General features: G+C 35.5%; 3 protein-coding genes across 9 annotated transcripts; 1 reads left to right on the forward strand and 2 right to left on the reverse strand.

The window, feature by feature from the left end:
* The first annotated feature begins 675 nt into the window (after positions 1-675).
* LOC110614005 (deSI-like protein At4g17486) lies at positions 676-2,186 on the forward strand. Of its 2 annotated transcripts, none has more exons than XM_021755448.2 (3): positions 676-1,083; positions 1,437-1,724; positions 1,826-2,186. In XM_021755448.2, the coding sequence occupies exons 1-3, from the start codon at positions 945-947 to the stop codon at positions 2,086-2,088; spliced, it is 690 nt and encodes a 229-aa protein (XP_021611140.1). In that variant the 5' UTR covers positions 676-944; the 3' UTR covers positions 2,089-2,186. The 2 variants fall into 2 exon arrangements, with proteins under 2 accessions (XP_021611140.1, XP_021611141.1); XM_021755449.2 differs by having other exon boundaries at positions 1,485-1,724.
* A 2,236-nt stretch (positions 2,187-4,422) lies between these two features.
* Positions 4,423-11,796, reverse strand: LOC110613818 (DCN1-like protein 4). Of its 6 annotated transcripts, XM_043955540.1 has the most exons (12): positions 11,160-11,796; positions 10,868-10,952; positions 10,020-10,068; positions 9,538-9,622; positions 6,717-6,791; positions 6,587-6,623; positions 6,160-6,243; positions 5,968-6,028; positions 5,735-5,841; positions 5,293-5,358; positions 4,938-5,092; positions 4,423-4,833 (listed from the first exon to the last, which is right to left on the reverse strand). In XM_043955540.1, exons 4-11 carry the CDS (start codon positions 9,594-9,596, stop codon positions 4,997-4,999), a joined length of 585 nt encoding a protein of 194 aa, XP_043811475.1. In that variant the 5' UTR covers positions 9,597-9,622; positions 10,020-10,068; positions 10,868-10,952; positions 11,160-11,796; the 3' UTR covers positions 4,423-4,833; positions 4,938-4,996. The 6 variants fall into 6 exon arrangements, with proteins under 6 accessions (XP_043811475.1, XP_043811476.1, XP_021610846.1 ...); XM_043955541.1 differs by lacking the exon at positions 10,020-10,068 and having other exon boundaries at positions 10,868-10,936; XM_021755154.2 differs by lacking the exon at positions 10,020-10,068.
* A 104-nt stretch (positions 11,797-11,900) lies between these two features.
* LOC110613817 (nuclear pore complex protein NUP96) lies at positions 11,901-18,053 on the reverse strand. Its single transcript, XM_021755153.2, has 6 exons — positions 17,825-18,053; positions 14,729-17,337; positions 13,670-13,793; positions 13,383-13,531; positions 12,761-12,858; positions 11,901-12,281 (listed from the first exon to the last, which is right to left on the reverse strand). The coding sequence occupies exons 1-6, from the start codon at positions 17,853-17,855 to the stop codon at positions 12,086-12,088; spliced, it is 3,207 nt and encodes a 1,068-aa protein (XP_021610845.1). The 5' UTR covers positions 17,856-18,053; the 3' UTR covers positions 11,901-12,085.
* Between the last annotated feature and the right edge of the window lie 6,497 nt (positions 18,054-24,550).

The following is a 24,550-nucleotide window of genomic DNA, read 5'->3' on the forward strand; positions in this document are numbered from 1 at the left end:
CTAAAAATCAAATATCATTAGTCTCTTTTCTCTGGATTAGAGATATCGAGTTTAAATTTGAAATATGAGATCTTTGAAAATGTTTTGTTTGTTTCGTACAAATTTGCGGATTAATGGAGTTAATGAGTTTTAAATATTAAATATATAAAAAAAAATAATTTTTTTGTAAAACTTACACTTTACTGCGATTAAATATGGCAACTACTTATGCCAAAATCTACCATTCAAACAAGCAATACAGCATCCAAATTTTGTTATATTATATATCATCTTGATTTTTAAATATATTAATTTATTGTTTTAACATTATGTATAAAATAATATTAAACAAGTATTTTTGAAATCTAGATGTGTTGTAACGTCATTCTTAACCCAGTTGACTTTGATAGAACCATACAATTGGAAGGCTTTTTTTTTTAAAAAAAAAAATTAAAGAAAAAGAATAATTTATAATCCTCCCTGCCTATTGATATGTGTGGTGATCAAGTTAACCATGATTATACCAAAAATCAGCAACATCTAATTGGGTCCCACTTTAATTCTGTGCACCTAATCATATGATAATATTCTTTTTCTTTTCTTTTTTTTTTTACAAAAAAGAAAAACACACATTAATCCCATATCATATCATAACATAATAGCATATCCCTCCATATTCTAACCTTGAAACATCTATCGACCGCTGGAGTTGTCCTAAAGTGAAGATTCTCATTCCTTTTAACCAGATTTTAAGGTACTTTAAAGAAAAAAAAAATCAACAATTATTTAAGCAGAAATCAAAAAGGCAGAAACTTTTTAAGTATTGTGTAATTTGCTTGTAGAGAGTGAGTGAGTGAGTTAGCTTTTGATAGCAGTCGAAAACGACACAGCAATCATATTATGCATTTTCTTCTATAAGGTTGGCTGCCGAGGCCTAATCTCATACACAACAACGCAAACACAAAATGTTGTGTAGAAAGAATTTCAGTTCTGTTGATGATAATGGAGGATCTGTGCCTGTGCACCTCAATGTTTATGATCTCACTTCCATCAATGGCTACGCTTACTGGCTTGGCCTTGGAGTTTATCATTCTGGCGTTCAAGGTTCTTGAGCTTTCTCCTTTTGTTAATATATTTTTGGATTCTTTTTGTGTTTATTGACTGCTAGTTAGATCTGTTCTTGGATGTTGATGGAGCTAACTTATTGTTTGGTTAATGGGAATGTGCAAGAAAAAGAGAAAAAATTTTGGATTCAGATGTTTCTTTCTTTCTTTCTTTTGAAAAAAAAAAAAAATCCTGTTCTGGGGTTCATGAGACATTAAAACTGCATTGAAACTTTTAGCAGAATCAGATTCTTCGCTCTGGAAACACAAAATCTTTCAGAGAACTGTATACAATGCTGTTTCTCTCTTTTTCCTTTTCTTTCTTAGCATTTCTTTTGGATAATGAATATGCAGTTCATGGCGTTGAGTATGCATTTGGGGCTCACGAGTATCCAACAACAGGAATTTTCGAAGGAGAACCAAAACAGTGCGATGGATTTACATATAGAAAGACAATTTTGATTGGAAAAACAGAAATGGGGCCTGAAGAGGTAAGGGCTGTAATGGAGGAACTTGCAGAAGAATACAGAGGAAATGCTTATAATTTGATCACCAAGAACTGCAACCATTTCTGCAATGATGCTTGCGTTAGACTCACTGGCAATCCAATCCCCAGCTGGGTCAATCGCCTTGCAAGAATTGGTGAGAGATTGATCTCCTTATTCTTCTAAATGCAATTGATTCATCTAAACACAAATGGGTTCATGGGTTTTATTTTTTACTTTCTGTATTTTTTTTTTCAGGTTTTCTGTGCAATTGTGTTCTTCCTGCAAATGTAAATTCAACTAAAGTTAGGCATCTGAAAATGGAAGAGAAAGTTGATGAAACAGAGAATGAAAAATTAACAAGTGGATCTAACAGATTTGCATCAGCTTCTATTTCTTCTTCTTCTTCGTCTTCTTCTTCTTCTTCATCATCTCCTTCTGCAAATCAAATCCGAGGTAGAAGTAGAAGCAGACGCGCTCTTCCACCATCTTCTCCTTTGCTTTCTTTATCACCTTCATGATAAAAAAATTTGAAGATTTGATTTTCCTTTTTCTTTCTGTTTATTGAAATTTTCCAAGTAAATGAAGAGGGAAAAAAAAAATATTTATAATTTCTTTAATTTTTCTTTGTTGGGTTCACCATTTTCTTGGGATATTATTTTGCTAACATTTTCCTGAGTTATGCAGGCAAGCAGCACAAACATGTGTATACACATTAATCCCATATCCCAGTAGTTTTCTTTAATTTTACCTTTTAAATGTTTCAGATTTAGAACTTTTCAAATCTTGCAAAGTCGGGAAGGAAAAGGTAAAAAAAGAAAAGAAAAGAAAAGAAAAGAAAAGAAAAGGAGGAGAAAGCAGAGAAAATGTGCTTTATTCTTTGGTTTCTCTTGCTATGGAATTGAATAATAAGATGCCTCACTGTCCACCATTTTTACTTTTAGTCTCAAATGGTTCCACAGCATAAAGAAGGGAATAGCTTCTCATATTATTTTAATGAAGGTTTTTTTTTTTTTTTTTTTTTTTTGAGATTTAATATGCTTCATATTTCTTAAGTTGGTGCATACTTGTTTTCTTTCAAAGTTTAAAAGAAAATGTAAAAAATTATTAAAAAAGTAAAAACAAATGTCAAAACAAGGTCTCTATCAATTACCAACTCTTTAATTCTTTCTCTCTTCTTTTCTCTCTCTTTTCGGGTGCAAAATAGTTAATCGTTAAAATTTTTTTATGTATAAAGTACTTTTCAATATCTAAATTCATTCATTATTCAACATTTTCAAATAAATATAACAATAAAAATTGAATTAGAAATGTTTAGTATGATTTTTTTTTTATTTTTAGTATTAGTTTTCATTTTTCATTTTTTTTAAAAAAAAACTTTCCTTTGTTAAACAAGCAGAATGAAATAAAATACATTTTATTTTATTTTAAAAAAATTTATAATTTAATCCTTGAATATTACAATTATTAATAAGTTAGTCCCTACATTTTTAAAAACTTATTAAAACGTTCTTATTTTTTCTTTCTGTGAACGAAATAATCTTCCAATCCTTTTTTTCGTTAAAAATAGATAAAAGATGAGAGAGAAAATTTTTAAAATTTAATTTTACCCTAAAATAAAAACCCTTATTTAGTTATTGGATATTGTTATTATTAACAAATTAATTTCTATATTTTCAGAAATCTATTAAAATATTCTTATCTTTTCTTATATCTATTAAAATATCCTAATTTTTTCTTATATCTATTAAAATGTCTTTATTATTTTTTTTTTGTCAACGTAATAGTCTCTTCTCCTTCTCGTCCTACTTAAAAAAGAAGAAAAAGAAGATGATGACGACGAAAGAGAAGAAGAAAAAGAAAAAGAAGAAAAAGAAGAATATTCTTCTCCGCCTCAAAAAAAAAAAGAATAAAAGGAAAAATAAAAAAAAATCAAAGAAGAAGAAAAAGAATCTCCTCCTCCTTATAAAAGAAGAATAAAAAGAAAAATAAATAAAAAATCAAAGAAAAAGAAGAACCAAAGAAGAAGAAGAGGAAGAATCAATGAAGAAAGAGATGAAAAAAATGGGTAATTTAGTATTTTATTATATTTTTAACGGTAAAACTAGATAGAAAGACTATATTGTTGACGGAGGGAAAAAATAATGACATGATTTTGAAAATGGATGAATTGACTTGTTAATAATGGTAATACCAAAAACTAAATTATAAATCTCCTTTTATTTTATTATAATACCAAAATATAAAAATATCTTATCCATATAAATTTCTTCGCAAATATCTAAAACAAAACATAAAATGGATAGCAGAATTAAAAATTTGATTTATGTTGTTAGTTAAGCTTCTTATCTTACAATTATGAACATCTCTCCTCCCAAAACCTTCAACTTAAAACACACATTTCTCCTTTTCATTATCCAGACTCTCTCTTACAACCACTTTTCTTTTGTCTTAATCTCCTTCAATAGAGTTGGAGTATCCCTTCCATGGGGTTTTGTTTAGTTTTCTTTAATTTCTTTCCTAAAATGATGTCCTTTGAAGTCTTTAAGCTGCTAAGGGCCGGCAGTAATAAAGATAACTGTTAAAATTAATTGAAAAATTAATTAATAAATTTTTAAAACGTTTTAATATATTTTAAAAAAGAATGACTTTTTAATTTCTATACAATAATAATAATAATAATCTGAACAAAGAAAAATTTCTAGTAAAAATAAAACTACTAATTTTAATATTAAAAAAACCCAAAAATCATTCCAAATATCTATCATCATTCTTAAGATTTACATTTCATATGTTTTAATATTTTTCTAAATTTATATACCATATTTTTAATATTTATTGCACAAAAATAATAATTTTAAAAATAAAAATTTCCGGGCACGTATATTCTTCAATGATATAGAGAAAGTACTCAACCACAATCCCAGGCTATTTAAGATGGCCCACTCCACATAAAATCAACCCAAAATCATAGCCAACTCAACCCAAAATCAGCTCAAATTCACTCTAGTAGCTAGTTCACTTGGCGAGTAATCATAATATCAATGAGGAAAGCTGCATCAACAATTTCCACTCTCATAGTAAATCAATGACATTTGTGGAGAGTAATTATAGCATCAATGATGAAAGCTGCAACAACAATGTCAAGGTAAGAAATTTCCACTCTCTGAAAGAGTTTAATGTTTGTAAAAGGAGAAAATTAAATTTAACATGGGAAAATAAAACATGCTGCTGGAGTTTTTTTTATGTGTGTAGTTTCAACAGTCCTGCAAGCAGATCACATTTTTGTTAAACAACAAATTACAGGTGAAAAGGCGTAAAAAATGAATACAAATTGGAAAACATTAAATGGGATTTCTGTAGTACCTACTTCAATAAAAACGATGGTTTTACAGTAGAGGATTTGAGTAGACCTAAGGATAGTAGGTTTTAAGTCCTTTTCTCTTGCATCCATTCTACAAAATTATCCAGGATCAAAGGCCATGCAAGTGCTGGATCATAATTACTGAGATCTGGAAAGCTTATCTGTCACAAGAAAGTGTGTCAACAAAGGCAATGATAAGATCAGGGTAAGAAGCCAAGATTGCTATAGGATGCGGCTGCTATGCGAAAGCAAAAGGCGATGAACACTTGAATAGCAATTGTATGTACACCATAAAAATCGTTCTCTTCAATCTCCTCTGTGATGAAGAAATTAAAACAATCAAGTAAATAATAGAAAGTACCTCGGTGCAAAAATGATAAAAGCCCATCCATTGATCCATGTTTATGACCTTGTAATCACTCTGAATCTGCATTCATGAAAAAGCATGACGAAATAATTATCATTTTAAATTGAAGTAGGGCATCATAAAGAAAGAAAATTCACAGAAATATAAATGGTTTGTCAATCTTTATTCAGCCCATTAAGTTGTCTAGATCACCTAGCACATCAAACTACAGAACTCCAAAAAAGCAAAACATTTGACATATCAAAATTGGCCATAGAAAACATGGACAGCAGACACAGGGCGCCTTCACCGGGTAAGCTAATTGACAATAGAGTATCTGAAATTGTCAGACCTTTACAGTCCTCAAAATTAAAATAGATAAAGAATAATAAGAGATGGCATGGTATCAACTGATAGTTAAAAGTATGTACAGCATCAAACTTGGAAGACAACTCACCTTTAGGTACTCAATGAAATAATCAACTTGGGCTCGGAAGTGAGATCCTAAAACAAGATCCAGTAACTGGCAGATGCTCTCTATGTCTATACTCTTCTGTTTCTCCTCTGAGTGAAGAACATAAATTTGGGTCGGAACAAACAAGAAATAATAGTTTAAAAGAATTGAAAGGAACAGAGATAAAGGCTGGAACACAGATTACATTATGTTTCTAAATGCCTAAAACACACTACCTGTTAAGCAATACCGGAATGAATAGGCATAGAAATCCACAAAGTTTGATGGCCTCTTCACCTTTTGAAGATAAGAACACACCAGCTTTTATTAACTCATTCACAGTATATATAGATAAACATAAATGAAACATGTCAAAAAACTGAAGTGAGTTCCAAAGGGGGAAAGTCATAGGGGAAGTCATAGTATACCTCTTTCTCTAACTCTGGGAGGGCCTTCTTTAATTTATTTACAGTGTCAGCCCTCAGCGCTTTAAGACCTCTTCGCCACTCCTCCTATCAAACAATAAAAGTAGAGAGGGAGAGAGAGAAAGAAAGAGAGAGAGAAGGATAAATGCATGAGCTACTTCTTTACTTACCAAGTAAACAATGGACATGCTCTGCATGATGGAACATTGATAGATTGCATATATTATGCATATATGTATTAACATTAGATGTGAGTATATGTGCCATGAACTGTTGGTTGAATTAAAAATAGAAGACAGTCAATATGCTCCATCAAGCAATAAGTGGTTAATTGAACTGAGAAATCAAAATATAAGCAGATACAGATTAAGTGTGTATATATACATATAATGCTGTAGAGATGAATGCAGATGTCAGTGATGTTCCTTACCAGCGTAAAGTATCCCTGCTTTTCAGCTTTCATTTTCCTAACATTTAGATAATCCATCAGTTACAGGACATATGAATCACACTAGAAGTTAATAAGTAGTTCACTGTCTGATGTCTTCGATTCAACTTACCAAGCTAGCATCAAGATCCTTACATCAGTGTGATCCACCTCCATATCTGAACATAGGTTTTCAATTCCTTCTGGGCTGTTTAAAGGATAGGATTAATAACATCAGAATTCCATTTACAAACCTTAAACCATGCCTTTATGATATCTATATATATATAACTAAATTCGAACAAATTTCAAATACAGATAGTCAGCTACTTAGCCAGCACGACATACCTTAAGAATGACTACAAATTTAATTACTACTGAAGAGTTGCATAGCATTTCTTATCTTTTCAGTGATACCATTCCTATAGATCCCTAGTTGGTGGACCACTATCACATTCTCATGGTAGATAGCAACTCTACTCACGTCATTATGTCAGTCCAACCAACAATTATTTATTATTAGCCGAATTCCCATGCTATGCACGTAATAACATATATTCTTTTATTTTAAAGATTGATATTTTATTTTTATTTTTTTACTTGAATTTATAAATTATTACTATTATATTAATTTTTATTTAGGACTTTTTCTCTTCATTTTAATTTAAAGAATTTTCTCTTATTAATCTTCCATTAATTTGTAGCATAATCAATTAAAAATATCTTATTGATTCTATATATTAATATTTCTATGTTCATAATATAGTAAAATTATTTTATTCACTAAACTTGATGGTGGTCTTTTAAACTATTACTTATAAGTTACGGCGTTGTAGGTGCTTTATTATGTGCTTTTAAATGTATGATAAATTATAATTTAACACTAATTTAATTAATATCTAATTAATTTTAAAATAAAAACTATTATTTTTATTTAATAAATATAATAATTAGTCGGTTTATATTTTGAAATGTTACAATTTAACCATATGCACATAGAAATAAATGGTCTTAGATACACCAAAACAAGTTTACAATAAATGTAGTTCGCCACAATTACATTATTCTTTAAATATTAATATTCATGAAGGTTACCACAATTATTATTATGCTATTAAATTTTAAAAAAATTATTCTAACATTAATTTTCTCTATTTCTCTAAAAATTAATGCTTTAACTATAAAGTATATAGAGTAATTGTTTGAAGTAATTGAGTAGGATTCTTAGCGATTCACGATGATATTACTAACTTAAAGTATTCCCATAAATAAAATACGAGTCATAATTAAAATTAAAAGAAAGGCTAATACAATACTATATTTATCCTGATTACAATTATGAAAAAAATATCATTTAAAAAAAAAGTTACTATTTTATCATAATTACAATTACATAACTATTAGAACAAAATTAGTCACAACTCAATTAGCTAACTACAATTAAATCTAAATTGCATCTAGTGAAAAGCTTATTGAAGGGCTGGAAATTATTCAATTAAATTAATTAATTTATAAATTTAAATTAAGTTATTTTAAGAAAATTTAGTTTATAAGATTATTAATTTTTATTGATTAGTTTTTACTTTATTAATTTTGAAGAAATTAATAATTTAATTAAATAATTATATTAAAATTATAGGATTTTTAATTATAATTGGTAATAATAATTTCATTTAATATTTTAAGATCATAGCAAGTTAATTACTCCTTCCGTCCCACAATTTTTGTCCACTTTACTTTTACTTTTTCACATATATTAAGAATTTTTTTTATTAACTTTTCAATTATATCCATTTTAAAGACATTAAATTTTATTAAATATCAAGAGATGTTTTCTTGAAAATAAAATAAAATTAAATAGACTTATAATAGTCAATTTATATATTATTATAGTGTAAAAAGAAAATGAACAATAATTTTGGGACAACTAGAAAAAGAAAGGTGGATAAAAATTATGGACGGAGGGAGTACTAAAACCATGAGAAACGGAATTGCTCCATAAACAATAATGGAGATGGGAATTTTAAATGGCTGAGGCCATTATAGTTTTTTTTTTCCAAATTTATTATTTTTTTAATACACTTTAATTAAGAAATCCTACATGTCAATCTAAAAAATAAGACCTTCACATGGCAATTTTTTTAATTTAGAAGAAGCTACATGGCAGTTATAGAAAAAACTTAGAAACTACATGACAGTTATAGTGCATATAGATAGATTTGGGGTTCACCCACTCAAATCAGAAGAATAAGTTTATTTTAACTTTCTATTAGTTGGGAGAAAAAAAAAAGATAAAAAAAAGGATAGTTTCTAGTATGATAATGGGAATTCTAGGATTCTTCATACAAAATGGGGCAGATGGTTCAAGAAAATCTTTCAACTATTCTATCCTCAATACTTTCACAATATCTGTGAGTTTCTCCATTCATTCCTTTTGTAGAAGTTCACCAGTAGGCATCCTTTCATATCTTCTGTTTGATTCTAAATCCTCCTGAAAATATAGTTTCAACCATCCATTTCATATTTTTCCCAATTTGTTTGGCTTCAATCTTCAATATAATGGTTAGATCAAAATAGGGGCAGGTGATAAGGATTATTAAACCTTTTGGCTATCTATTCTACATCCACATAGTTCTAACTATTTTTTTTTTTTTTAAAAGTTAGAACTCAAGTTTTTCAACTCCACTTCATTTTTTTCCTTTCAGCAATAAAATTAACATTCAAAAGCAGAGATAAAAGATGAATTTTCAAACAGAAAATGAACTGCTGATCCAGAAAAAAAAAAGTCATCATTTAGCTTTAAAGCATAGGTTATCAAGTAATTAACCAATATGCCGTTCCCTTTAACTTCAAAGGAATATTCAACATATGTATTACGTGATGCAGCTGAAAAGTGGAAAACAAATGCTAAAAGGCATTCTAAATTGAACTCTGCATGCTTCACAGAAACTTACTCGATCAAACCAGAAGACCTATTTGCATAGGAGTAGAATAAGTTATCAATTCGCTCCATTTCTTTCGAAGATGCTTTACTTGAGGCTGAACAGATAAAGATTTACTCAGTTACAACCACCCTAAAATTTCATAATAAATCCAGTCGAAAAGACTGTTGATTGCATTTGAACTAAAATTAGAGAACTAAAAGGCCACAAATGCCAAACAAGAACCTTGTTAACAGCCAAAGAAAATTCCTGCTTCAAGCTGGCATAAAGCATGTAAAATAATAAACAAACCAATTTTTGGCCATCCACATGTAGTTAGACACAATCCTCAAAATGGATGAAACTCATGCAGAACCAAGATGAACAAGTTACTTGTTTGTATGCCTGGAGATCTAATAATGCAAACCGTTTCATGAGTGCATTGGATTTCAGACCAGAAATCACCAACATACAGAAAAGAAAAAGAATGGAAAAAAAAAAGAGCTATATGTTACCTTAATAAAAGGGACAGATCAAAACTCAAAGGTTCAATCTGAAAATTGGCTGCAATAATCAGATTTCAGTTGTTCAATTTTTCAACAACTGTGCTGAGAAAAACTCATAAAGTTAAGAATTTGCAGTCAACTTTATACCAGACGAAATGAAGCAGCAAAGAAACTATATAGCATGGTTAAGCATGTGAAGTGAATATATTAGGGAGTGGGACCTCTTTAACAAACACTCGTGTAGGAAAGTTAAAGACCCAATCATAAGTGCTGTCTTCATGCTGCAATTGATTGTTCAATTTTTCATTTTTTCCGAGCCAAAAGGAAAATCTATTAAAACAAACATGAAAACCTTCCAAGTTCCAACTGAAAAGAGCACATATTCTTTTCTCTTTCACTCTTATGTACTATTAGCTGCTCCCTTCTAATTTCCCAGTTCCTCTTAGCATGATCAACACATCAAAACAAACACTTTGTTGACAAACAATTTTGCATATGTTTCCACCACACTTGTGCTTCAGCTCGAGCAGTAAAATAACTCGGATGGAGTTAGATTAGTCGCTAATACAACTGGAATGTTACCATTAACATCATCGGGTATAGCTGTTTGTTACAGAATTTATAATTTAAAAAAAAAAAAAAACTATTTTTCATCATAAAAAAAAAAAAAAAAAAAGAGAAAGAAAAAAGAGGGGAATCCACTTGAACTCCAAACTTAAAGCAAAACTTATGAATAATGATAAAATCAGCTCGTGCATCAAACAAATAACACAATTCATAGATGAAATATATATACATATACAGAAATGAAAATTTATAGACATCCCAAAACTGAGCTTTAGAGAGAGAGAGGGTACCGGAGCGAAAAAGATCCGTAGCTGAAGAAGTGATCGGAGCGGTGGAATTGGATTGACCCGTTTTCCTGGCTGCAGAGCGACGCATCTTCAACAACCAAAATAATAATTTAATTTTGATATTTAAAGCGAGAGAGAGAGGAAAAGCGTGTGTTTAGAGGGAAAATCAGCGAATTCTACACAGAGAAAATGGATCTATCTATCCAATCTATCTGCATATATGGTAAAAACGAAAGCAAAAAATCCCAAAAAATAAGCTAAAAATTAAAAATAAATAAATAAGAGAGAGAGAGACCTCGAGATAGAGAGCAAGCTAAGGGAAGCTTCGTTGCTCTCTTCTAAAGTTGATGCGGAGCGCCAATATCTAGAGATAGACGGCGAAAGGAAAAAAACGAGATGATAATTAAACTAGGGAATTTTGCTGCTTCTCCTTTTTTTCCCCTTTTCTTTTTTGATTGGCCGGTTTATTACAGCTTTGTTCGGGAAATACTTTTGAATTTGAAATAAGGAAAATAGGGGTAGAAAATAACACAATTTTTTCCTTATGTTTTACCTCTCATTTGATTAGAGAAGCATAAATACAATATGGATGCAAATAATTTTTTTTTTTATTCAAAAACAAACGAAGAGTAAATAGCTTTGTTATAAAAAAAAAAAATACGTTATAAAAATCCATCCAAGGGATCAAATTTCTACGAAGAGATACCTGCAAGCAGTCTTTTTTTATTTTCCGAATATTTCTCTCCTTTTTTTTATCAGATAGAAAACAAGATCATAAGCTTGTCCATCCAAAGAAAGATGGAAAATTTTTAGAAAATATCCTTCTTTTATCTTTTTAAAAACTTTTTTATAAGAATTCAATTAGGAGAATTAGAGATTTTATTGATAAAATATAAAATTTCTCTCTCCTTTTCCTAAAATTTAAACAGAAAAGTAGATTAAAAATGGATAAAAGAACCATTTACTGATGAGCTAAAAGACGGACATTTTAACAGATTTTTGAGAATAGAAAAGACCAACTTATAAACAATGACCATACTTGCAAATTAAATCTCCCTTTTTAAAATTATAAATGTCATTAGACTCTCTTTGATAAAATTTATGGGTAAATTTTTTGATAAAAGCTTTTAAAATGGTAACAAGAGAAAGTTTACAACAGAAAATGCTATGCTTTTGCAATTAATTATGAAACTGTATCTACAGCAGGAGGAGGCACACAGACTAGGCAGCCATCTCTGAAAGATATAACGTAAAGAGAGACACAGCATCCTGCAGATGATTTGAGCGGAGGTCTTCTTGAACTGGTGCATCGAACACAGTGTGGAAGCAACTTAACTGAGCGTCACGTGTGGATCCCTCGCTTATGTCAGATAGAAGCAATTCACTAATCTCCTCTGCCATCTTTGAGTATGCTACCCTGCAATACAAACTAAAGCATCTTAATGACCAAGAAAGACCTCAGCAATAAAGGGGAGTGCTAAAGCTATCATCTCCAAATTGGGTTCCCTATTTTTGGCCCAATTTTTCTCCTGCTTCCAAACAATAATTGATCCTTCACAAACTGAAGCTCATGCCTTTGCCCCTTTCCTTTTTTTTTTTTTTGGGGGGGGGGGGGGAAGGGGGGACTACTACTACCTATGGAGGGCAGTGGTCTTCTAACTGTTATCAACATAAATCACAAGCATCATCTCCTTTCAGTTAAACCACATGTTAGTGATGTCATATGCACATCACCCACCTTTGGATATTTGACCAGGAAAATCCAAAGACAAAGTAACTTCTTTGCCCATTTTAACAGGCAGCATTTATGATTTTACAGAACAGGTTTAAATGCACTAACAAGCAACTGACGATCATAACAACAGAGAATATGGTGCCAAATAAGTACTCAAGTACCTCGCATCAATAGGCAATCGATCACCAAAAACAGCCAAAGACTCATTCAGATGACCAAGGAAGTCTCTACAGGTAGAATTTTTGCTCTCAAGAGAATCCTGCAAAAAATGCTGCATGTTCTTTAACACTGATAACAGAGAGAAATGAAGAACAAGGTTACGTATTCTGAGCTTTGTAAGCTTTTTCAATACCCTGTCATAAAAATATTCAAAATCCTATTGAAAAAAAAAAACCTGGAGCCATATATGCTCAGTCTTTTACTTTCATTACAATGACATCTTCAACCAGACTAAAGTCAGTTCTGCTCCGTGTTAAGGATTTCTGATATGCTAATCCAGTAGGGAGGAAAAGGAAATGTGTGCATGAGCAAATAGCCAATTTAGAAGCATTACTCTAAAGATCTATATAAAGAGGGAAAAATATTGAGTTTGACACAGCATATATAAGGTGTAACTATCGCCTCTGAGCCAAGGCAACAGCAGAACATAATGGAGTGAAACCTTAATTGGGAATCCAGTTTACTCAGCATTGACTACTTTAAACCTTACACTTGATAACAATGCAGAGGATGGACTGCATGGCTATTTTCTGTTGCAATAATATTAATAATACATTTCCTTACCAGTTCACTCATAGTATTATCATTTTCTTGAAATGAACTCCGTATCAGATAAAAAGATATATAAATTCCAGCTCCCAAGTCCCAGTTTTCAATTTGCGACTTGTGGTCCTCCATTGAAGTCGCAAGCCTCCATATCTCTGAGTGGTTGCCTGCATTAAATTGATCAAGAGAAAGAAACAACTTAAAAACTTATCACCATTATAACAATGTTAAGCATTGCTATCAGGATTTCCCAGCAACGTGAGTATGATATGACAAAATGATATGCAAAATATGACGTTATTTACCCGATAAAAACAATTTATGGGAAACTGAAGTTATGAAAATATAATGGGCCTTTTGCCAATTTGCACATTCAAGATAGTGTTCAAGGGCCTTCAAGAGATCCCCACGGTAACTGAAGTAAACTGCCTGCATTCCATAGAATAAAATATATGAATAAAAGAGGCAAGATGCTTATAAGTGAATGACAATCTGAAAATTATAAGAAAGCACATCTACATAAACTTCCAAGTAGTCTCAAGATTATGAACTTAAAAATTGGACAAGAACATTGATGCTCTGCACTATTGCAGCATGCATGATGGCACAACAAAGTTCATAATTAATTTGTACCTTTATGCCTTTATGCAAAATGAGAAAACATAATTTTGCTATTTTTGTTGATGCAATAACAAAAAACTTAATTGGGTGCAACTTATAATAATAACTGGCGTTTACACAAGTTGGCAGCTGCACCAAGGCAAAAAATGTATCTCACTCTTCTGAAAGAATACGTACATGTGTGATTATGAGCATTTGGAAGGGCATGTAAGCGTGAAGATTCACTTGATTATATCAAGTTAAAGCTTTTGAAGGCCTTTAGTAAATTATTTTGCTTGTATACCTGGATGCACACATGGGCAACAAAAAGCATGTGAAACATCCATATGTATATAGCCACTAAGACAAAAATATAGAGCAAAATGGACTGCTAGCAATGGCAGATGTTCACACAAGTTAGCAGGTGCAGCTGTGCAGCATAGTACGGGAACATTTCTTGCTGCCTTGGAAGGGACACCGTTCATATTTGACATGGTGTATTTGGATGGACGAGAGAGGTAAATAGAAGGGCACTTGAAGAATTGTGTATGTATAGACACTTGGTTTCACATGTTATTGGAACATTCTTTAAACATTTCTATTGAATTATTTTCATGCAGTGCTCGTGGCATATGCATATGCATGTCTGCATCAAAGTAGGCATAACATCCAATAAGATTATCCATGAGCAAGTTCATGAGCCAGACAAGAGCTTGAAATATACAATATCAGCACAATCATCTCCGCAAGAATCATTGGCATACCATAGCTTCATGCAACCATGCCAGAGGAATGTCAAGGTTCTCAATAAATTGGCGTTGTGATTCATCTGAACTCCAAGTTTCGCAATACTGAAACAAAATTTCCCGAATAAGGGTAGCTTGGAGATATGGATAATCATCACGGTATGGCATGTGAAGGACCACATAGATGGCCCAATGACATTGCCCAATACACAACAGCTGTGAAACAAATCCCATATCAAGAACTTGAAGATCATTAGAGGAAAAAACACCAACAGCTTCCAAAACTGCTCGCTGATGCCAAATCATATGGTAGTCGAGTGGGTCATTTGTTGAAGAGAAGGCACTAAACATGGTCCTCAGAAAACCAAATTCACCCTCTCCATTGGCATGAAGAAGCATAAGATAATATGAGAGATCAAAGTGTCTCCCTGTGAAATTTACAGCCTCTTCTGCTGGTCCTTCATCAATGTATATAGGAAGAGGATATGGAGCCTTATCATCATCAAGAAGGTGCTGGTATGTCTGAAAAATAATGGGCAAAGACGTGTGAGGTGCTAGCCGATACCACATCAATAGCCCTAAAAACCTTTTCCAGTCAATTTTAACATCATTCAATGCATCATGAACATTACCGGAAAGCAACTCATACAGCCTTATTCTTTCCTTTTCAATGAATTTGAAATCTAGCCCATTGATCCTCCAAAGATCAAGCTGTCGTGCAACATCAGTACGGTTTACTGTAGACCCTCCAGCTTGACTCAACAAACAAGCTAGTCTAACATCTCCTTTAGAAACAGCCATTTCCACAGCTCCATCCAGTTGTCGCCCAGTCAAGAGTGAGAAAATGTGTTCGAGGTAACTCGAATCATTCAGAGAGCTCACTTCCTCCTGGACACGGTGACAGACACTTTCTTGTAACCAACAACTGAACTCTGCTCTTCGGATAAGAGGAAGTGATTCCTGGTCAATTTCCAAAGAACCTTCCTTCATATCCTGCATCATGTCTTCCTCATTATCAGCACCCACTGATTTCGACTGTCCACTATTTTCCCTTTCAGAAAAAAGAACTTTTATCAATTCCCAAATCATCACTTGATGCATCGAAATCAAACGAGCAGATGATGAAAGCCCTGGAACCTCCAGCTGCTTTTCAATAATGTCTATGTAACTCCGACAAATCTCTGACAGTGTTAAGCGATTAGAAAGAACTTTTTGGAGCTTAAGTTTAAAGAAACCGACTTCAACTTCTTTTGTTTCATGATTTATTGTTTTGTGAAGATTCAAAGGGGAGTCAAAAGCAAACTCAATTAGATCCTTTTTGGTATTATTATCTTCATCTTTGATTACTCTGTCAATTGCAACCTTCTCTACATTAATTACAGAAGATAAAAACCTCTGAGAACCATTAGATCCAACAAGAGCACCAGGGTGAACAAGGACGCCATTTGGGCCCCAACCTACACGAAATGATCTGCCCATGAACAAACCAGCATCAACTATGTTGCGAGAGTGGCTTCCAGTTATTGGTGTCTCATGATTCAAGTCCAGCCTAAATCCTTCTCCCCTCATTGCCTTTAAAGGCAGGCCCTTATTTTGTTGGGTCATCAAAATGGTTCCAGGGGAACTAGAATCAAAACTACCAGGATTGTACTCAAGCAGAGCCAATGGTGTTTTCCTTGCAACAGGAATGCTAGATCTATGACTCATTTTCTGAGCAGAATTCTGTAAAGGATGTCTTGCATGTTCTTTACTAGATGATGGTTTCTGAAGTGAATGGCCATTGAAACTCCCAACTTCCACATCTTCCTCTACTGGAAACATCAGCATCCTCATCTCTTTCATCTTTACCGGATCAAGGCCAAGATGTGCTGGAAGAGAATGATAAAGCATAGTTCCAGTGGGTTCTAATTCTACTTGGGTCTTTTCATTTGTCTCTAGAGTCTCACCACCATTCATCTCAGCTGGTTCTTCAACTGCTACGATATCATCCATTATGATATCTTCCTCATCATCATCACTCAATCCAAATCTGCTGAAATGGCAAACTGAAAACTTCCATTCCCTAATTGCTGGGTCAAACGAAATGAAATAAGCCCCCTGTCTCTCTGTACTCCCCCTCAATTTCTCCTCAAAATTTTTAAGCTGCCCGTCATGGAACTCTGACAATTTTATATGTAGAGTCAATGTCACTTCAGAAGGCTTGTTAAGGCCCTGGCCAACTGGAGGTTTAGCAGTTTCATCTTCATAAACTACTATTTCATGCCTATGAAACTTCACAATCTCATCCAAGTCCAACCACCTAATATCAGTCATGCCAAGAAACTTGACACGTCCATAACCTAATCTCCCAACAGTGAAATCTGGAACTCGGCAGATATAACCAGGATCCATAAGTTCTCGGGCAGCCAAATAAGTCAAGGAAGGTTCCATATAGTAATCAGTTGAGCGCAATATGGGTAGTGAAGATACAATCTGCCTTAAAATTCCACATGATTTATCATTGTCTGGAGATATTCTTCTTTTCTTACATTGGGTCTGTAAACTAGAAGACCCAACTTCACAATCAAATCCACAGGAAATACCAAAATGGGCATTGCATATTGTATTCCATAGTTTATTGGAATCCTCTGAAAACATTACACACAACACAAATTTTCAATTTGTGAATAATCATCATCATGCTTTAGTAAATTAAAACTTAATCACACAACCTACAACTTCGATTCTTTTAAAAAAAAGACATTATCGTTAGTTCATTGAGACAAATGACCAAACAAATTCTATATCACATGCACACCTAAATCTTTGTTTTTGGCAAACCCAGTACCTATCTTCCAGTTTTGGGCTCTTCCAAAAACGTTAAAAGAAAAAAAAATCTTCAGCAAGCCTAAAAGCAGTCTACTTTTCCCTTCTATGCGGGGCATTTATCTTAGCAAACAAACAAAGCAATAATAAAAACACAACCCAAAAAGAAGAAGTGATAAAAAAAAGAGCTTAAAAGTTCCAATGAGCCACAGAGTTTTCAGTTTTCCAGTAAATTAGAACAACAAATTCAAAGATTTTGAAAATTAATGAGAAACAGAAGAGGAAATCAATTGTAAATTAGAGAGTTACCGGGAACCGGGAGGAGAGAAGGAGACTCCATACTCGTCCAAGAAAAAAGAGTAGCGCGGAGAAGAGAAGGATTTACGGTTTTTTCTAAGGGCAGAGGTTGGACGGCAGCTCCGGTCTCCGGTGGATCTGCTTTCAGCTATAAAACTGGAGTCCACATTATTGTAGAAATAGAAACAGACAGCGGCATAGGGAGGGAAACTGGAAAATCGAGTGAAGCGATATGGAGTGGTTTCATAAGATTTAGGGTAATTTACGTATTAGTCTTAACTTTAAGTTTTGTACAGCAAATTGATCCAGTAACAGCTTAACTTAGTTTTTAGAAAATTTACTATTTAATTTATATATTATAAAAAAATTATTAATTAATTTTTTAATTTTAAAAATATATTAAAATATTTTAAAAAATTTATTAATTAATTTTATCTATTAATTATTATAAAAAAAAATCTAAAAATATCTCATTATGCATAGATTAATTAATATTTTTTATTATAAAAGTGGTGATTAACTAATAAATGTTTTTAAATTATATATATTAAATAATAAAATATTTAACAATTAAAATTAAAAAATAATTAATTAATAAATTTGTTAAAATATTAAAAATAATTTAATATATTTTTTAAAATAAATAGATTTAGTGAATTTTTTTATAAAAAAATAAATAAATAATAAATTTCTCTAACTTTTATTTAATTACAAAAGTAAATTTCTCTAATTTTTATTTAACTACAAATATTTTTAAATGACAAAAGTGCGCCTGTGGAGCATTCAGCTTGCATACCTCATCTCTCCCTCACTGATCTTTCTCATATTCTCTGCAAAATCATCTTCCTCCTCCAAAAACAGCCACAAGGCGATGGAGATTGGAGAACTCTAAACATTGATTGCAAACACAGATATAGATAAGGATGACGAAAGATTGATAGTGCCAAAGATGACTATACTTTCAGTGAGCAATTGACATCTCATTTATAAACATTGTTTCTTCTATTTATGAAAAAGTAGATTAGGTTATCTCCGATTCTTTCATCACAGTCAAAGTGAAAAAAAGCCCAGATTTTCTGAATAATAATAATAAAAAAAAGGGTTTTTAGAGTATATTTTACCTTTGATGAATGTGTATGCTTTGTCTTTCTTATGTTAAAACACTATAAATAGTCTCAATAATTTTCAGTTTAATCCTGCATTCGCAGGAGTATATTTGTCCTTAAAAGCTTGGAGTTAAATAAAGATTAAATGGCAAAATTATTACAATTTTTAATAAAAATATATATTAAGACTAATTTGTTATATGAAACTCTAACTTAAGGATTTATTTATTATTAAAATTTCCATTAAAGACTAGTCATCATTCATGAACTTATATGTAAATTACCCTACTTTTTTTTATTTTTTAAATAAATTTCTTAATTTAAAGGATAATATTTAATTTATTGAATTTTATTAATCTTTAAGGCTAAATCCAACTTTTTTTCGAAAACAAAACAATTAATTGTATTAATAAAATTTCATCAAACCTATCATCTCAACTGATAACCTGGAATCCAGAAAATAGGGTTTTATAAAAATTCTGTAATACTGGAAAAAAACTCATTTTCTAGAGGAGGGTCTTCCTCCTCATATCTATTTCCTTTTGTCCGCTAGTGACGTATAACAAATTGTTTATCATTGGGACACCTGTCCCTGCCATGTTGATTCGGACGTACGAGAATATCGAATCCCTGCTCCACGCGTAACGGCTTCTGATTCTCCCCAGGCGCGCATGCGGATGGACCCACAAGACGGATGGGTTGGTCTCCTTCCTGGTTCCGAACTGGGCCGGAAGATAAGACTGAGACTAAGCCCATAAGGGGTCTGTTTGTTGGGCCAAAAGAGCTGGGCCAGCCTAATTGAGGAAACTAACTGGAGCACGGTCTTAAAGCTGAGTGGACCGGACCTGATTCACGCGGGAGACTTGAAGGCCTCTAAATAATGGGCTGGTATCGTGGACCTGGCCCCAGATCAGGGTGGAGAAATCCAGCGGTCATCAATTGCCCCTTTACCTTCTCGTTAGTTATTGTCTGACTGATGAGGGGGTAAATATCGAGAGTAATAATGACCACGCCGCCCCAAGACAAAACTGTCCAGAACAACTTTCCGTCTCATTACTGCTTCTCATTTTGAATTCTCTCTGTCTTTTCGGAACGCTTGCTCCCTCTTGTTCTCTGTTCTTCTTCGATTTCTTCTGCTCCTCCGCCCTAACCGTTTTCCAGGTACGTCTCTTTCTCTACCATGGATAGCTCTAGTCTTCTTGATGTGGTCAATCTAGAGTCAAGCATTACCTCGTCCAACATTAGGAATTTCATCTCCAGGGAATACCTAGATACCCCTCTTTTTCATATCCGAGCTCCCTACCTGAATGAGAGGGTCGTTCTTCCTGATCCTTCTCCCCCTGGCCTGGTCGACCCTCAAAGAGACGTCAGTCTAGTTTTCTTCATCAAGCAGAGGGAGTATGGTTTGTCTTTTCCCTTTTCTTCGTTCTTTAACGAGGTCTTCCGGTATTTCGAGATTACCCCTCGAATGCTAACCCCTAACTCCATTCTTTTCATGTCTTCCTTCGAATCTGTGTGTCTGAGCTGGGGGTTCACACCCACGGTTCATCTATTCGTCAGCTTCTTCAGGCTGGTTAAGGCGAGCCAAAAGTTTTACTACTTTGCCCCTCGCGGAGGGTTGTCCATTTTTACGGGTTATAAGGACTCCATCAAGGGCTGGGTAGAGGGGTTTTTGGTGATAGAATTGAAGAAGCAGACGGGGTTGGCTTGGGAGCTTGATCTCCCCTGGGAGGATGTCTCTCTGGGTTGCAACGACCTGCCCCAGTTGAGCCTCACCGACCAGGTCGGATTCCTTCGACTGACTTATGTGGAGAAGAAGTATGACGTCGAAAAGTGCTTGTATGCGTCCAACCTTCGGGACATTAAGGATGCGGGTACCTATTCCATCTGCCTGTTTTAGTCTTGTCTTTGTGATCTTTACTGAGAACTGTTATGACTATTTTGGTTGTGTACTTTTGCAGCTTCTGAAGTTAAAATGGACCAGATTAAGCCTCCCAAGAATCATGTATTGTCTTGGGAGAGCATGAACGCAGCGTTGGACGCCCTTCTGGCTGGGCAGTCGGTGGGAGAGGCTACTCAGAGAGTAGCCGAAGTTATTTCTTCGAGGTCGGCTATCCGACCCCCTCCTCCTCCGGTCTCCTCTCAGGCTCCCAAACCGAGCTCCCGACGTAGTAGGTCATCCCGGCCCTCCAAACGTAGCAGGTCATCCCGGCTCTCCAGCCGTAGCAGATCAAGCTCGGCTCACCAGTCTTTGCAAGCCCCCCGATCTCGATGAGCTTCTAATGAGGGGAGGGAAGAAGCTCCAAGGATCATCTCCGAGCTGGTTGAGGACACCGAACCGGTTAGGACACCGAACCGGTTAGGACAGATCCTGTCCTTCCTTCCGAGGAAGTTTCTGAGGTGAGGGTTGAGGTCCCCGCCGCTGAAGAGAGGGCTCCAGATAAAAGATTGGAGGTCATTCCCGAGGGCAAAGGTGCCTAGGAGGTCCCTGTCGGGGTTGCTCCTATTTCTGAGGGGGTAAGATCCAGCCCCGTTGATGGTGGGGGTGTCACAGAGAAGGCCGGGGACAAGCGTCCTACCCCCACCGAAGTGCCTGCCCCAGTTCCTTCTCGGAAGAAATCCAGGGCTTCCAAGGGATCAGCTCCAGCTCTCCCTCCTCTTGAAAAGAAGAAGGATGTCCCCGTGGTGCCCCTGTTGTCTGCTCCTGACAACGACATCCTGAATGCGGAGGATATCACTTATCAAACTCCTGTGAGCGTTGTAGCGGAGATCTTGCGGGAGCCGATGTTCGGTGGGATCACGGAGGCTTCTGACCCTCGTCTGCTTGCTCTGACTGGCCATCTGGCTGGCTTCGCACGAGAGCAGGCAGCGTTTCAGTCTTTACCCCGAGGGGAGCTCGGAGATAGGATCAAGGAGATGCTCCTGATGGTAAGTTGCCCCCTTTTGTTTTTATTTCGGCCTTTTTGATTTCTTTATCCTAATGATTGTTTTCTTTCTCGTGCTAGGTGATGGGCCTCTTCATGGAGGTGGATGCTCGCGACCATTCTCTCCGGGAATCTGTAGATCACCGGATTGAGGAGGCTCGCCTGGATGAGAATCTGTCAGCAACCAGCGACGCCAGGGGTAATCTCGCGGCTGCTCGGGAGCATGCTAGGTCTCTCCAGATAGAGCTACACACCGCGTTGGAGGCCCTCAAAAGGGCTGACGGGAGGGCAGTTGAGGCGGAGGATCAGCGCAACCAAGCTTTAAAGCAACTATCCTCCTCGGAGGAGATCCAGCGAGAAAAGGATGAGGCCTTGAGCCGGAGGGACGAGGTCCAGCGTCAGCATGAGCTATTGAAGGTAGATTTTGATGCCGTGCTGGCGTAGAGAGAAGAGGCCCTGGCCCGGGTCGTGGTCTTGGAGCAAGAGCTGAGTAAACAAGCCAATAGTGTTAAGGGCTTGACCTTGGCGGCAGAGGAGTCCAAACTTCATAATCAACAACTCTGCCAACAAGTCAATGCTTTGGATAAGAGATGCTCAGCCTTGCTCGAAGATGCCAAGCTGGCCGAGGACAGAGTCCAGCTGGAGTGCGAGGAGCGCCTGAGGGAGTATAAAGAGTCGGCCAAGCTGAAAAGGGAAATCCAGTAGGCCTGTGAAGCTCATCTCAAGAGTTATAAAGAGTCTCCTGAACTGAAAGCTGAGATAGCTGAGGCCTGTGAGAGACGACTTGGGGAGTTCAAAGCTTCTGGCGAGATGAAGACCCCCATCTGGAATAAGAGTTTTCGCATGTTCGTCTCTGGATACAACCGAGGCCTGAGGACTGCCAGATATGCTCCCTCCACCCCGTTGGCTCGACTCCGAGTTGCGGAGGAAGACTCTGACGGTGAGGAGGTGATCTACGGGGATGATGACAGGCCCTTGCCTAAAGGGGCTCCTTGTACTGCAGCTGAGCCTTCTGAGGTAGGCGCCAGGCCGGGAGATGAAGATGCTGGGCCTCAAGAGCAAGAGATTGTACCTTTCGTAGGTACTGGGGGGTCTGAGCCAGAAGGTGCTGGGCCTCCCATAGACAGTAATGTAAATAATGTAAATACATATAGTGTAGACGATAGTGCCCCTAGGCATGTAAGTCCTTTGAGGGCTGTTTTTCCTCCAGCCCGTGTAGATGGATAGAATAGGTTGTAATTATCTTTCCTTCTAATGAAATTTATTTTTCTAACTGTATTTGCATTATGGGTTATTTTTATTGTCGTTTATTCTTTCTGACCTCATCAGATTACTTAATCCGTTAAAAGCCTAACTTGTCAATAATGAAACACTTATACTATATATATTAAGCATGAAATACTTAAACCATGTGCTTCGTAATTTTTCCAAGGAATCAACTATACTGTTTTTCCCTTTTTGCCCTCAGGCCAATCAGAACTAAAATTCTATCAATTGACTGAACTTTTAACTTATAAATTTTTCCATTTATCAAAGGCATTCTTATCTGTAAGCTCTTTCCGAGCTGGACCAGCCTTAACCGTGAACTCAGTTTTTAACAGTGGGTTGAACTTTCAACTTACGAGTTTTTATGATTCTTGCAAGGACATCCTCATTTTTCTCTCATTACTTTGTTAATATGAGCTCGGGCACATGGCCTTTGCATAATAGCAATAAGTCAAACCATGTACCTTTTAAGATGATGAGCAGGGCTGGCCTTTTGTTTTTAGTTCTGTTCTGATGAGAATTGAGGTTGGGTCCGTTTGCCCATGCCACTGGATTTCCTCTCGGATCATAGGAGGCTTGTTGCATTCAGTCTACCTTTGAGCTTTCTGAGCTCGGTTCTCTTTTGTTTGGTTTTATGAGTTCGTGCTTTCAGGTCTTAGATCGACATTGTTGCCTTTGTCTTCTTAATTTTAGTTTTCGGGTATGTCTTGATCAGGTCCTTTGCTGCTTGGACCTTCCTCTAGGCTTGTCGAGCTGGCATAGTGCCATCAGCCTCTAATCCGAGTTCGGATTTAAACCTTCTGTTTTAGCATCTTCTTGAGGTCGGCACGACGTTTTGCCTTTTTGGGCTATCGTGTGAGATTAGAGTCTCCTCTCCTTAGGTCCTGAGCTCCTTTGGGAGATCGGAGTCTAGTTTTTCATTGGTGATTATGGGCTTCATCTTTCGTGTGAGATCGGAGCTGTGTTTTTACGAGTTCTTTTTGCTCGTAACGCCAGAAGATCTTGGGGATCCTGGTCTTCTTGCTCCGGGAGTTCTTGGGGATCCCAGCCGTTCTGTTCCAGGAGATCTTGGGGATCCTGGTCTTCTTGCTCCGAGAGATCTTGGGGATCCCGACCTTTTTTTGTGCCAGGAGATCTTAAGGATCCTGGTCTTTTTCGCTCCGGGAGATCTTGGGGATCCCGGCCTTTTTTGTGCCAGGAGATCTTGGGGATCCTGGTCTTTTTCGCTACGGGAGATCTTGGGGATCCCGGCCTTTTGGTGCCAGGAGATCTTGGGGATCCTAGTCTTGTAATTCAGGGAGATCTTGGGGATTTCGGCCTTTTTTGTGCCAGGAGATCTTGGGGATCCTGGTCTTTTTCGCTCCGAGAGATCTTGGGGATCCCGGCCTTTTGGTGCCAGGAGATCTTGGGGATCCTGGTCTTGTAATTCCGGGAGATCTTAG

Source organism: Manihot esculenta, chromosome 4, assembly GCF_001659605.2.
Source record: "Manihot esculenta cultivar AM560-2 chromosome 4, M.esculenta_v8, whole genome shotgun sequence".
In the NCBI taxonomy this organism is placed as follows: domain Eukaryota; kingdom Viridiplantae; phylum Streptophyta; class Magnoliopsida; order Malpighiales; family Euphorbiaceae; genus Manihot; species Manihot esculenta.

Bases quoted from the DNA above. Each gene is read 5' to 3' on its own strand.
- LOC110614005 (XM_021755448.2), top strand. From the start codon at position 945: ATGTTGTGTAGAAAGAATTTCAGTTCTGTTGATGATAATGGAGGATCT. The intron at 1,084-1,436 runs GTTCTTGAGCTT...ATGAATATGCAG, and splicing joins TTATCATTCTGGCGTTCAAG to TTCATGGCGTTGAGTATGCA. The intron at 1,725-1,825 runs GTGAGAGATTGA...TTTTTTTTTCAG, and splicing joins CAATCGCCTTGCAAGAATTG to GTTTTCTGTGCAATTGTGTT.
- LOC110613818 (XM_021755154.2), bottom strand. From the start codon at position 10,952: ATGCGTCGCTCTGCAGCCAGGAAAACGGGTCAATCCAATTCCACCGCT. The intron at 9,623-10,867 runs GTACCCTCTCTC...TTATCTGTTCAG, and splicing joins TACGGATCTTTTTCGCTCCG to CCTCAAGTAAAGCATCTTCG. The intron at 6,624-6,716 runs GTAAGTTGAATC...TCTAAATGTTAG, and splicing joins AGGATCTTGATGCTAGCTTG to GAAAATGAAAGCTGAAAAGC.
- LOC110613817 (XM_021755153.2), bottom strand. From the start codon at position 17,855: ATGGAGTCTCCTTCTCTCCTCCCGGTTCCCG. The intron at 13,532-13,669 runs GTAAATAACGTC...AATTTAATGCAG, and splicing joins CCATAAATTGTTTTTATCGG to GCAACCACTCAGAGATATGG. The intron at 12,859-13,382 runs GTAAGGAAATGT...CATTTTTTGCAG, and splicing joins ATAATACTATGAGTGAACTG to GATTCTCTTGAGAGCAAAAA.